Source organism: Leptosomus discolor, chromosome 11 (assembly GCF_034619465.1).
Source record: "Leptosomus discolor isolate bLepDis1 chromosome 11, bLepDis1.hap2, whole genome shotgun sequence".
NCBI classification, from domain to species: Eukaryota; Metazoa; Chordata; class Aves; order Leptosomiformes; family Leptosomidae; genus Leptosomus; species Leptosomus discolor.
The window spans coordinates 17,210,254-17,223,040 of NC_141401.1; the positions used below are offsets into that span (position 1 = coordinate 17,210,254).

Sequence of the window (12,787 nt, forward strand, 5' to 3'; positions counted from 1 at the left end):
GTCTGTCCTGCCCTACATTGGGAGGCTGTCCCTATGTGGGACAGGGGACTTGCCCACTGGGAAATCATCCTAAAACCAGTCTGTTAACACTGAGTTTGCAATGCTAACCTGCAAGGGTGTTTTCAGAAGGATCAGCTCTTCCAGAGGGGGTTTCTGCGCCTCTAGGTGAGCTCTTCCCAATGGTATTGGATGGAGCACCTTGCTGTATTGGCCTCTGTGCTTGTCGTGTGACCCTAAAGCTGCTGCTGCAGCAACAGATTTGAGATTTTCCTTGGATCTGCTCTTGAGACTGCAGCTCCCACCTCATCTGTGCCTTCTCTGGGGTGACAGCTGCTGTCTCGTTCCCTAGCCTTCAAGGTTACAGCTCCAGTTGCCCTGGTGCTGGGGAAATGGTCTGTGGTAGGGAAGTGCTGCTGCATCTTTTCAGCCCTTGGTTCTCTTCCTTCCCAGAGCACAGCAACTTCTTTCTGCAATAAGCTTGAACATGCTGATTATCTGTAGTTGCTTAAAATCTGCTAGGCTAGAACTGCAGGCAATCTGCTGTGCATCGCCTGGCAGATAGCTGAGGCTTCTGAGTACAAATGACTCTGAAGTCTTCAAGGCAAAACCCGATCTCTGAAGGATGAAAGGAAAGTCCTGTTGCACAGAAGGAAGCACGGTTGTCATGGACTCCTAGCCTTTCTTCTCAGTAAGGGCAGGAGGGGCTTGTAAGCTGCTCCCCCAGGACAGGCTGTGTTCTGACTGTCGTCAGAAATGCTGTGTTATGTGGTGGCAGGCAGCTGAGAACCCCCACCCAAGCAAGCGTTGCTAATCGGTCTGGGGGTGGTTGTTGCTAGTAAGTACAACACAGCAATTGCTAGCCTTCCTTGAGCTGTTGGTTTGAGTGTTCAGCTGCAGAGCTTGAGGAAGATGCTAGAGGGGCAGAGGATTTGAGTGAGGGAAGTCCCCCAGATCTCTGGCTGTTCTCCCTGGCTATTTAACTTGCTGCTAGGCTAACCTGTGCTGCAGTGTGGTGCTGAATGCCTGCTCCATAGTGCTCTCCCTTGTGCACCTCTGTGTCCAGGTCTCTCCCTGCTCTTTTATGTGCTGTCTTTTGGACAGGTGGGTTCAGAAGACAGTTGCTGCCTTCATGCTTGGCTTCATGAAAATCTTTCTCCTCATGCTGGAGGAAGGTTTCTGAGGCTTATTTTGATGTATCCAGAGCTCAGTATTTGAAGGACTCTGGGCTGTCATCAGAGTATTCAAGAAAGAAAATTGTTTTCTGCTCTCTAGTGAAAGGGGAGCTTCAGGTCCAGGGATGGAGCACTTCACCCTGAGTGAGACTCTCTTCATCGTTGTTCACATGCAGCCTCACTTGAGTTTAAGCCAGAGTCTGCCTGGAAAACTTGGTAAAAGGTTCCTTCATCCTGCTGATGGCTGGTCATTGGTGCTGGAGCAAGGAGGTGAGACCACCTCTTGCTGGCCTCAGACCTGTGCCTGACTCAGGCAAGCAAGTAACCAAAGACTTGCTGGCAGTGGGGATCCTGAATCCCTATGTTTTCGGTGTCCTTCATTGCCCTGAGAGGAAGATGGGCTTTCCCAGCAGCTGTGTGTTAAGTCCAAGTCCATCTGGAGCAGGCTGTCTACTGTTCAGGGCTTAGCAGTGGAAGCACAAACATGGTGATGGTGCCTTCTGTGTGGAAGTTAATCATAATAATGCTGTAAGGGAACAAAGCTGGGAGCTGGCTTGACTCTCATGGTCTCCTGCTTGGTAGTTGTACTTCAGGAGTAGCTGAGGTGGCCTTACTAAAAGCTTGCCCCATGCCGTCTTGGCTCCTGTAGGGCTTTTCTGAGGATGCACTTGGTGTGGCTGCTTAATGGGCACTTGTTTCTTGAGCACGTTTCAGTAAGGGCTGTGCACAGGCCGTGGGCTGATTTCTCAACTGCTGGCTGGAGCCAGCCATGCTGTGGGATAGGAAGCAGGGAGCACTTAATAGCTGCAGACTGCTCATGTGGCAGCAGTATTTGATCTTTAACAGAATAAAATATGTATCAAATAAGTAAAACAAGTAGCAAAACTCTGAGTTTGCAATTGGTTCCTAATGGAAGTTGCTCTTAATCCACCTCTTAAAGCTTTTGTTTGAGCAGCTTCTTCTAAACAGATTTTATTTGTGCTGATGCTGTAAAGTAGAAGATGCAAATAGATGAGTAACTGGAACAGGAACCTAACGAGCATCTCTGCTTGTATCCAGCTGGAACTGAAGTGGGTCAGGGCAGCCTCCAGTGTTAGGCTGGAGGATGGTTTGCAGGAGCAGGCATGCACCACCCAAAACCCTCCCCTTGACTTCTGTCAGGGAAGGATGTTTTATTGCAGCTCTGGAGCAACCCTGAGGGTCTGTTGCTGCTGCCTGCGTGCTCTCTGGAGGTAACAGCAGATGAGTGTTGGTGCAAGGAAGGCAAAGACTTCTCAAGCATCTGATCCTGCTTGAAGCAGTTGGATGTGGTGAAGAAAATGTTCTGACACTGGCAGACCTTCATAGATGTGCTGACTGGTGCTCCACTGCCTGGTGATGCTGCTGTGGACGAATACACAGGGCTTGTGGAGCTTGCCTGTAAGATTTTTGACTCAAGTTGTAGTCTGGAGTGTGTGCCTCTTGGCTAGCTTTTGAAGAGTGTTGGAGCTGCTGTTTGGTGGCTCTGAGCTGCACCAGGCAACTAATAGCTTAGTCTTTTTTTTTTTTTTCCCCTGGTGTGATCAATACTGGAGGTAGCAGCAGTGTGGTTTAGGTGTGTGCAGGCTCTGACCTGGGGTAAGATTCATCCCAAAATTGTGCCAGTGAAATGAAATGGGGTGGGTAGGCTTTCCTCCAGCTTTTGCACTGCTAGATGTCTGAGCAGCAGATGGGATGCTTGCTTGCTGGACGGAGACGTGAAGCCACAGTAGACAAAGCTTTTCATTGGTGGTAATAGGGTAGCTCTCTAGAAGAGGCCCCGAATGTGTTTTTGGATCAGTGCCTTCATTACAAATTCTACAGCATGTTCAGGTCTGAGTGCTTCCACTTGGAGCTGGGTAGGGAACTGTCTGGACTTCTGCACAGCTTTTGGAGCTGCTCTCTTGGTGTGCTGGGGCCGCCTGTAGCAGAAGGTAGGAGTGATGCCCGCTCCTCCCCTTCCCCAGCTCTGGTGGGACAGGCCCCGAGTTCAGCATCTACTCCTGCCTTAGGCTTGAGTTTGTCCGTGGTGCTGTACTGTGCCTGGGCGCAGTGTGCTGCCCTGATAGCCAGGCTGTGTAGTGTGGTGTTGCTGGATGACCTGTCATTGTGGTGACACTAGGGGTGAGGCCAGTGAGCCATCAGAGTGGCCTGTTGTACAGCTGAAATCCCTTTAGCTGACTTCTTGTGTGGTGACTGCATGTGGGACTGCTGTAAGAAGACTTCTTAGGCCCTCTGCAGTGCTCTTGACAGGCTGTCTTTTTAGGGTTGTAAGGTAATTCAAGTTGGAAGGCACCTCTTAAGGTTATCTAGTCCAACCTTGTGCTGAAAGCAGGATAGGAAAGTTTCTAGAGGATAGGAAAGCTGCTGGAGGGTGGCAGAAGTAGCATGACCCAAAGGGACTGTAGACACTAATCCATGGGCTGCCCCAGTGTTCTCAGAACAAGGCCCGTTTAGATGGGCACCTCTGAGCTGGCTCTGAAATTATCTGCTTCCAAAAGGTGCTGTAGTCCTTGAGCTGTTGCAACACAGATGCTGTGTGGTGCCACTGTGGGGCTGAATTAACAGCCTCCCAGAGAGCGCAGGTTGAGGGCTGGGGTGCTGGCCATCTCCAGCCAGTGCTGCATCTTCCATCTCAGCCCCTTGTATCCATGTCTCAGGGCTCACTTGTCTTGTGCGTGGTCCCTGAGGCGCTGGCAAAACAGCTGAATCACAGGTGATGTCTGTGCTGCTGCCAGCTCAGAGACTGCTCTCAGACACAGTAGCAGCCGCTCTCCATTTGAGGCAGCCATGGAGAAATGTTCGGCTTCCCTCCTTGCCCTTCTGGCTTGTTTTCTTTCCAAGAGTGCAGAGGGAAGGTGAAGGAAATCCCTAGAGCTGTGATCCTGTACCTGAGGCATGCAAACCTCTAGAAGGTAACTGGGAACCTGCAGGTATTGCTGCTGGTGCTGGGTGTGCCAGTCTAGTGATGAAGTGGCTTTATGCCAGCTGAATGCTTTAGTGAGGCTTTTGTGCCATTTTTCAAATAAGATTGCGTTTGGGACTAAAGCCTTTGTCAGTTGTTCTTCCTTTACCTCAGCCTGCTGCCCTACCCAAAAGGCTATGCCTGACTGCCTGCTCCCCGTCTAAAGAACGTACCTTCTCCTAAAGGTGATATCCTGATGGACTCAACACCCCACAAACTGCGGTGCAGCTGAGCGGTGAAAATGAGTCAGTCTCATCCTTGTTAGCACGCAAAGTAACACATGCTGCGGAGTTTGCACCCGGGATGTTGCAGCAGATAATTGAGAGGAGTTTGGTACTCAAATATAGAAGTGTTTGTTCTTGAGGCTTACGAAGCTAAAGCTTGTTGTGCAGAATTTGACCTGAATATGTTGGCTTTTTAAATCTCTCTGGGACTGATACATGTTAAAACCTGCTGTATTTCAATGTTCTGATCTCTTTAAAGACAAACGCAGTTGTGGCAGTCTGCTTAGTGAATGCAATTACCTGTGCGCTTGTAGTCCTGAATCGCATTTTAGCTGTCTTTACTGATTTTGTATTTACCTTGGGTGTCTGTTTTCCCTTCCCAGAAACACAGGAGTAAATTCCCTGCCTTAAGAAGCAGCAAGGCTTCTTGTCAGCCAGGTCCCACTCTCTGCGCAGGAGGAGGACCTGTGCTCTCAAATGTTAATGCAATAAGTGCCTCTGTTCCTAGTTCTGCTACTTTTTCCATTTTTCAGGGCATGCCAGAGAAGTGACTTACCGTGTTGGTGCCAGAACCAAGAATAGATCTCAGGTGTCCTGACTCTAATTCTGTGGTTCAGCTGTGGGATCAAGCTGCCTTTTTTTATTCCCCTGCCCCCTTCTTAGCAAACCAGAAATAGCTGCCCGAATAGCCTCAGTTCTTCTTTGCCCCAAATGAAGAATCTGTCAGGGCAGAGGTTCCTCTTTTGTAGTTCAGAAACAAAAAGGACTGTGCTGTAGTTCCTATTTAGATGGTGGTTACTGCTGGTTTGATCACATCTGCAGTTCTGGGAGCTGCTTTTCTTGGAAGTTGGCAGTTGGTTCAAGATGATGGAGACTTCTGTTGTGATGTACAGCTCTGGAGACAGTGTGTGCCTTTGACTTCAGGTGGCTCCTCTCATAACAGCAGTGACTACTTTTCCCAATGGAGTAGTGGGAGCATAATCAAATTGGGTGGATTTGAGCTGGACAAGATCTCTGGAGATATCCAGTGCGCTGCTTGGATGAGCTCTGAGGGCCTAAGGACAGAGTTCCCCTTTGCTTCTGGGCCCTGTCCCATGGCTGCCTCACGAGGAAGACATTTTTGTGCTACTTCTCTTGCTGCAGCGTTTCCCTGTTTCTTTGTGTAAGAACCTGGTTGTTCCCTGTAACTCCCTGTTAAGGAGTGGATAGAGGGGGGAATCCAATGTCTACATTCCCTGTGCCAAGCAAAGCCTGTTTCCATACCGTATGCTGCAGCCCCGCATATGTTGCAGCTTCTGCTGGGCTTGGTTCAGTTGGTGTCCCCTGCACTGTGGCTGCAGGCGTGCTGGCTCCTCGCAGGCAGCATGAGGTCCCATGGCTGGTGTGAAGTGCTAAAACTTCACTTAACATTAGTCTAGAGTATTGATCACCCCTTCCCCTGTGGTGAGTGGGTTGTGTTTGAGGAGCTTAGTGCTCGTGTGTGATGGAGGGAGGAAAACTCGCTCTGGCAGCTTGTTGCTGTGTCACTGCTGTAGCTACAGAGACCTTAACTATAGCTGTAGGAGGTGGTTAAGGTGCCTGTTTGCCTTTCAGACATGCAAATGTTTCTCTTGCCATGAAGTTGCTTGATGTCTGTAGGAGGTGCTGCTTTTTGGCTGACTAAAACATTCAGCCTGCTCCCACCCCACCAGGGTAGAGTCTGGCTGGGCAGTAAAAACTGCAGACGAGCTGTTTTTCTGGAACTGCAGCAGGCTATTGTTTAGGACATCAGCCCTTTTTTTTCTTTACAAGCTTATGTGCCGAATGACAAAAGAAACTGCACTGTGTTCAGTCTCCAGGGCCTTGGTCATGCTGCTTCCCTCCTCTGCCACCCTGCCCCAAATGTGCATGTGGCTCTGTGGCCTCTAGGCATGGCAGGTGTCTCTGAGTGGAAGCAGAAGCACGGTGGCACTGAAAACCCCTCTCTTCTGCCCTGCTTCTCTTGGTAAGAGCTTTCCTATTGATCTCTCTGCCCCTGCCTCTGCAAGATCAGGGCAGAAGGGTAGACTTTCAGTGTAAGTAGTAGTTGGTGGATGAAGGGGAGATCTTGACAGTCTGCCATCTTTCCTGTGCTGAGTAAGCTCCCAGCAGACAAACTTCTGGTATCTCATCTCTGGAGATTGAAATGTCCCTCTGTCTAACCTTGCTGGAGGTACCAGCCAGCAAAAGTGACCCTCGGAGGGCCTCAGCATTGTAGACCTGTTCAGACAAGTCCTGGTCCTATCTAAACAGCCAGCTGTTTTTCCAGCCCTCCAGTGAGCTTTTAGAGGCTGGAACACATCTTCAGAGCATGACTTAAAGAACTGTGTGCATGTGCTCATCTAGTGCTTGGTGTCACTGCCAAATGTGGTGTCGAACTGCTCTGCTCATTAAGGATGCAGGTGCCAGCCATTGCTGGTAACGTAAGAATCTGGGGCCTGGCATGCTGTTCTGCTCGACAGGAGTTTCTTGGGTGCACGCACAATTACGTGTGCCTTTGGGCTTGCAAAGAGGCTGTGATGTGTGTTGCCGTATGGCAAATGCTGTTTTCCTCTATGGGGAAGCTTCCTCTGTTCTTACAGTGTGGGGAAAGATCTTGAGCAGAAGGACCTGCACAGCTGTAAGGTGAGAGGCTTTTTGCTCTGGGCAAGACTCAGTTTCCAGATTACTCCTTGTTGCATCAGTTTTAGTCAAGTTCAGAGTATAAGCACTGCTCTGCTAATGTGCTGTTGGCTTGTTCTGCTGGGTGGTCTCCTGCAGACCCAGACTAAAGCCAAAGTACTTGTTCAGAGGCAGCTTAATAGTGGCAGAGCTCTTTGTCAACTCTAGCTGTCAGGAATAAATTCAGTGGATACTCTGTGTAGCATCGTTATTATCTTAAGGTCTTGTTCAAGGTGTTAAAGATTTGTCATCGTAGCAGTAAAGTAGTTTACCCAGAGCCCTTCCCTGAGCTGCCAGCATTGGTAAGCCCAGCTCCGTAGGCCTCATCTTTACATCTGTCTCTTGTAAAATGGGCTTGGTCAAAGCTACAGGGAGATCTAATTCCTAAATGGCTGTAAATTATAGTACATGGGGAAGAAAGCTGTGTGCTTCATGGTGCTGGACAGGTGCTGAAAACCTTAACTTGCAAGTCTAAACAGCACATGGAAGAATAAAAGCTGCTCTGAGGCTGGTTGGGTTGAGCACTGGACATCTTGCTGTTGGGATGTGCTGTGAATTGCATCTTGTGCTGATGGCATGATCTGCTTGAGAGCGGGTAAGTTCATATTGAATGTAGTAGCTCGGTGGCTGGTAACTGGGTTTAAAATATAAGTTGGGGTCTCCAGGGCAGAATTGGCCTGAAGACTTGAAATTAGCCACCCTATGAAACAGCCACCGTGGGCTCAGTGTAGCTGTGTACTTCTGCTGCAAAGTGTCTGGCTTGAGTGTGATGGGTCCAAGGTGCTTGCAGATGCTCCCTTCCATATCTTCAGGGGCCCCAGGATGATGCAGAAATTAAGAGGACATATTGCAACAGCATTGTCCTGATAGTGTTTACTGGGGAACACTCAACCAAGGAGGAGTGGTTTGTAAAATGCTCCTTCTCTAGTGACCTGAGTGCCCGTGAACTGGAAGAGTGCCATATTGGTATCGAGACTGCTCCACATAGCTCTTAAATCTGTCAGTGTTTGGCTGACATGCTCAAAGATGGAGCACGCTGGCTCTGAATCCAGTCATTAAAGCTGCAGCAGTGAGTCAAAAGTCAGAGCCGAGTTTCTATTAAAAGCTACCTTTTTTGCTGTCCCCTGCAAAGGAGCGTTGGCATGTGCCTCTCTTGCAGCTCCGAGCGGAGGCATGAAAAGTTCCAGAAGCTCTTTGCAAACTGCTGCGCTCTGGACAGCAGGGCCGCTGTGTATGAGCAGATGAATGGGAATAGCGTTGACCCTTCTGTTAAAATTGCCCCTGGAGATGTGAAAAATACTTAGTTGTTTGCACTTAGTTTTTTTTCTTAGTTTGAGTAGTTACCTGATGTTTGCTGTTTCACTTTGGGACCTTCAGGGATGCTCTTGACAACAGAAACTGCTGATGCATCTTGCATGTGCATTGGAAATGTTTTTTTTCTCTTCTGCAAGCTGTCTGCTTGGAGGGGAGACAAGGCCAACTTCCCTGGAAGAACTGTGGTTTCATGGAGTGGCCCCAATGACTTGAGGGCTTTGTTTAGGTGGGCAACCTTTGTCAAGCTCTTGTGCCCTGTCCCCAGGAGAGGGTTCAGTGGACTTGAGCAGGGAGTTGGAGCAGGATTGCAGGGATGAGAAATAAAATCTGGTCTCTTACGCTGATGTTTCCTAGGCTACCTGCAAAGGCTGGCTTCAGGGGACACAACCTGATCCTTAAGTGTAAAGGAAGAAATGCTGAGCATGGCTCACAGCTTTTCCTCCTGATGTCCCTGTGCATGGCCATAGGTACCAAGTGAAGCTCTCAGATGCACTGGGGGGATGTGGTGTCTCCCACAAGCTCGGTGTAGCCTGCAGACCGTGTAACCAAGCGCTGCCTGTGCGGACCTGTCAAAGCTTCTGGAGTGGATGAACTCCGTCTGCATTAACAGCAGGATGTCAGCACTTCCAGGACATAAGGTTGGGAGTGGGTCAGTTGGAGCCAGCAGGATTTTGCTTGGTGGTAGGTGCTGAAACTTGGATGGCCCAGACAGCAGATCCCTTTAAAGGCGAGTAATGCTGCTACTTGAATGCACTCGTACTGGCCTTACTGGTTTTCTAGCTGCAGTGAGAGCTAAGCAATGCTGGGAGCAAATGTGTAAGCACTGGCTGTAGCAAGCCAGAGTGGTTGCAGAGAGGAGTGAAATAAATGGGACAGAGCAGTTGGACCCTGTAATGCCTTTGGGAGCTCCTGATAAGCCTGAACCCTTGCTGATCCATGCCAGATGGAGTTCTGGTCCTGCGTGTCCGATAACCAGGAGAGGGGTGCAGCACAGCGTTGCCGGGTAGTGATCTGCGTGGCTTTTGCTGCTTCGGGTCTCCGAGTGCTGCGCACACAGGGTCAGCAGAGGGCTGCTCGCAGCCTGGTGTTACAAACCCACCATGCTCGATGGCTGAGGAGGGCGTCAGCACTGGAGTGTTTGTCGGCAGCAAGGCTTGGGCCATGGGATCAGCTGCTTTGCTTTGACTCTTGTACTGTTTAGTGACTAATCAGATTTTTGAGCCTGTTTAACAAATTCAGCTGTCTCCCTTGAACAATACACTGGCTGTATTTTTAAACACATCACGTGGCTTCGGAGAAGTCGGCAAACCAGCATAGTGCGGCTTGCCTGGGCTGGGAGATGCTCTGCCCTGCTCTGTGCTGTGACTAGGAGGGAACAGTCTCCTCCCCGGCTTGAGCTGTCTGCAGCAGCCTTCCCTCGGCTACCCGCTGCTGCTAGCGGGGCTGCTGCTGCTTGAGCTCTGCCCAGGGTAAGTACTGCTGGGCCGGTGAGGCTTTTCTGTGGCTGTGGGGTTGGGTGTGAGCACAGGTGCTGCTGTCAGGGAGAGCCACGCAGATATTCAAAGGGCGGGAAGTTCTTTTCCAAGTGCGGTCAGAGGGGGAGTTTGTAGTCCTGCGCTGTAGCCAAAATGGGTCTGTGCCTCGGTTGGGCAAACTTGCAGACATAAGGCTCTGCAAATGTGGCAAGATGCTGTGACTCTCACTGAGGGCTCGTGTAGACTGGTTCTGCCTCAGGTTGAGGTAAATGCTTCAAGTAAAGGACCCACCTGTACCTGCCTGGGGTTTCTGTTGGTGTTATGAGGCTTCTCCCTGTAGTATGAGGCCAGAGATGCCAGCTCCCTGGCAGGTAGGCCACTGGATAACATGGCTTGGGACAGGTGTATCCCAGCATCTTGCTTCAGGCATGCTCAGCAGCTTTCTCTGGTGCTGGCACCAAGTCGGTACTGGTGTCTGACTGTAGCGCACTCAAGCATGATGGCATTTTTACTTGCCTGGTTTGGGCAGTGTTTTAGATTATTAATCCTCTTCTGCACAAGAGCTACTGAAAATCTGGGTTAAAAACCTTGTTGTCCTAGCTGGTTGCAGTCAGGTGGGGCTGGAGGATATCAAGTGGATCCCAAACTTGCTTTGCTGAAAACTGAAAGCTTCAGGGCAAGCTGCCTTGTTTTGCAGCCTCTGAATAATTAAAATCATTTCTGAATGCTTTGCTCTTTTTCATTTGGTTTGGGGACACATTCAGCTTGCTGAGACTTGCTCCTTTTGAATAGAGCTGGCTGGTGTTGTGCCCCTGTGGGATCCCGTGTGGCCTAGCCTGCCCTGCCTTCCCTCTCCTGGGTGGCAGCTGGCCCCCACACTGCTGACCCACAGAGCAGGATGAGACTTTCATGACCCCTCAGTGGCCCGGTGCTCTGCTCCGGGGGGTCAGCTCTGTTTGTAGGGAGGAACTTGCTTGCCTTGTTTCCCCTCAGTGGGAGGAAAAGCTGCTGCTGTGTGAGGGAAGCAGTCTGGCACACACTCGTCTGTCGGCTCTTGGGCGAAGGCCTGACCAGACAGGCTTGTTGTGAATGCGTACCGGGGATGGCGCTCGCCGCTGACTGTGAAGCGTCTCCTTTGTCGGCAGGCCGGACTGGCACATTGCTGGCTGCCCGTAGCCAGCTCCAGCTGGGGCTGACGTGTGTGGCGTCCCACCTCTGAGCCTGCTGACGGGCCAGGCCTCACTCCTCTCAGCCTGGCCATCAGTGTGTGCAGCAAAGACTGGCTGTGGGCCGCATCTGTGCCCCCCCGTTGCTAAAACTGCATGAGTAGCTGACCCCCTGTGTCCCAGCATTCTCCAGCACAAGCAGCGGGAAATGCCAGCGTCATGGCACAGACTGGGCAGGGGGCCTGTCTGGAACACCTGTACAAGGTCCGTAACTAGGATGTGGGGTCTCTGATTCTGCTCCCAGATGAAGTGGGGTCTCCTGGCTGATCTCAGCCTTGGGAGAGTAACCCACCCTCGTGTTTGGCCACACCAGGCTGCTGCCACTGGCTCCAGCTGTGCAGCACTATGCTGCAGCTGATGGCAGTGAGCTTGCAGCCTTTCCAGAGCTGTGTGGAGGGTTGGTACCTCTCAGATGTGCCACCTCCCAGACAAGCTGTTTGTGGGCTGACAGGAGACCAGCAGCCTCCTGGGCCTCTGCCACAGAGCCAAGAGGGAAGGAGGTGTGTCATCCTGCAGCACTGACAGGCTCTTTCTCTGTTGCAGTTCTCAGCATGCTGAGTAACCCTATCGGGAACGTCCTGGGGAAGCCCTCGCTGGGTTTTCTGCCTCTAGACCCAATTGGTTCGGATCTGTCAGAAAAGTTTTCTGCACCGACGCTGAGAAACTCCCGCCTGGACTCCCGCTCCCTCCTGGACTCCCGCTCCAGCAGCCCCTCGGACTCAGACACCAGTGGGTTCAGCTCTGGCTCTGACCACCTCTCAGACTTGATCGTAAGTTTGGGTCTTAGACCCACTCTGTGGTTCCTGGTGTCCTTCTGTGTTTCTGGGGAGCACAGGAGAGCTGGGAGGGGGGCTGCAAGCAGCAGCCCTGCCTGCTTAGGAAGGGAGTGCTGGAGGGAGCTGTCATGCTCATGCTGACACAGTGAGGTTCTCCTGCAGCCCAGGGTTTGGAAGAAGGGCTGCTCATGCAGTCCCCCTTCAGCACAAACTGGCAGTATTCTTAATTTTTTTTTCTTCTAAATAAAGTTTTGGCCTTTTGGCTTTGTGCTTCCAGTCCTAATGGGTTAAAGTAGCTCCCAGGGGGGTCTGAGTGCTTGAGTTGGTGCATGGCAGGAGGGTGTCTGTGCCCTGATCCCAGCAGGGAGGTGACTGAGCAGCACAACTGCCTCCAGGCTCCAGCCTGGGCTTCTCAGGAGCTCCTGTCCCTGCCTTTCATTGCCCTTCCCATTTGCTGACTGCACTTCTCCATCTCAGGGCTGTTTCTTCTAGAGCAAACTGGGTCTAGCCTGCTCCTGTTCCCTTAAGCATAGCTAAATTTGGAAGTCAGCAAGTGAGGCGAGTGTCTGTCTTGCTGACCCAGTCTGTGCTGCTGGGTCTGCGTTGCAGCGTGAGCAGCAGCTCTGGGTGCCAGCAGGACAGCCTGGCTCCAGCCAGCTCTGGGGGTGCTGCTGCATGGCTCGTCCTCAGGACCTGAGGCTAAATCCAGGGCTGAGCTGCTCCTGGCTCTACCGTGCTGCAGATGTGGCCTTGACCCCCATGTTAGGGTGGGCATGAAGGACACAGTTGGCTTGATGTGGAGTTGATTCTCTTATGATCCATGCTGGAGAATCAGGACCTTGAGTAGGGGTGCTGTAAGCAGCTGCAGCACCCCAGGCTCTGATGGCAGGCGGTGGGGGGGCGGCAGGGCTTTGTGCTGGCCTTGTTCGTGAAGGTCA

At 51.3% G+C, this 12,787-nt stretch overlaps 1 protein-coding gene across 6 annotated transcripts in view; it reads left to right on the forward strand.

Annotated features, from left to right (window-relative positions):
- CPEB1 (cytoplasmic polyadenylation element binding protein 1) overlaps window positions 1–12,787 on the forward strand; it is a 41,179-nt gene that overhangs the window by 20,274 nt on the left and 8,118 nt on the right. For 5 of the 6 annotated variants that reach the window (XM_086471440.1, XM_086471441.1, XM_009946383.2 and 2 more), the window contains one exon: window positions 11,617–11,843. In XM_086471440.1, the coding sequence (XP_086327566.1) occupies window positions 11,617–11,843 (227 nt within the window). Of the gene's footprint in view, window positions 1–9,205; window positions 9,218–11,616; window positions 11,844–12,787 lie in introns of all 6 variants that reach the window. The other variant, XM_086471442.1, reaches the window with a different exon arrangement.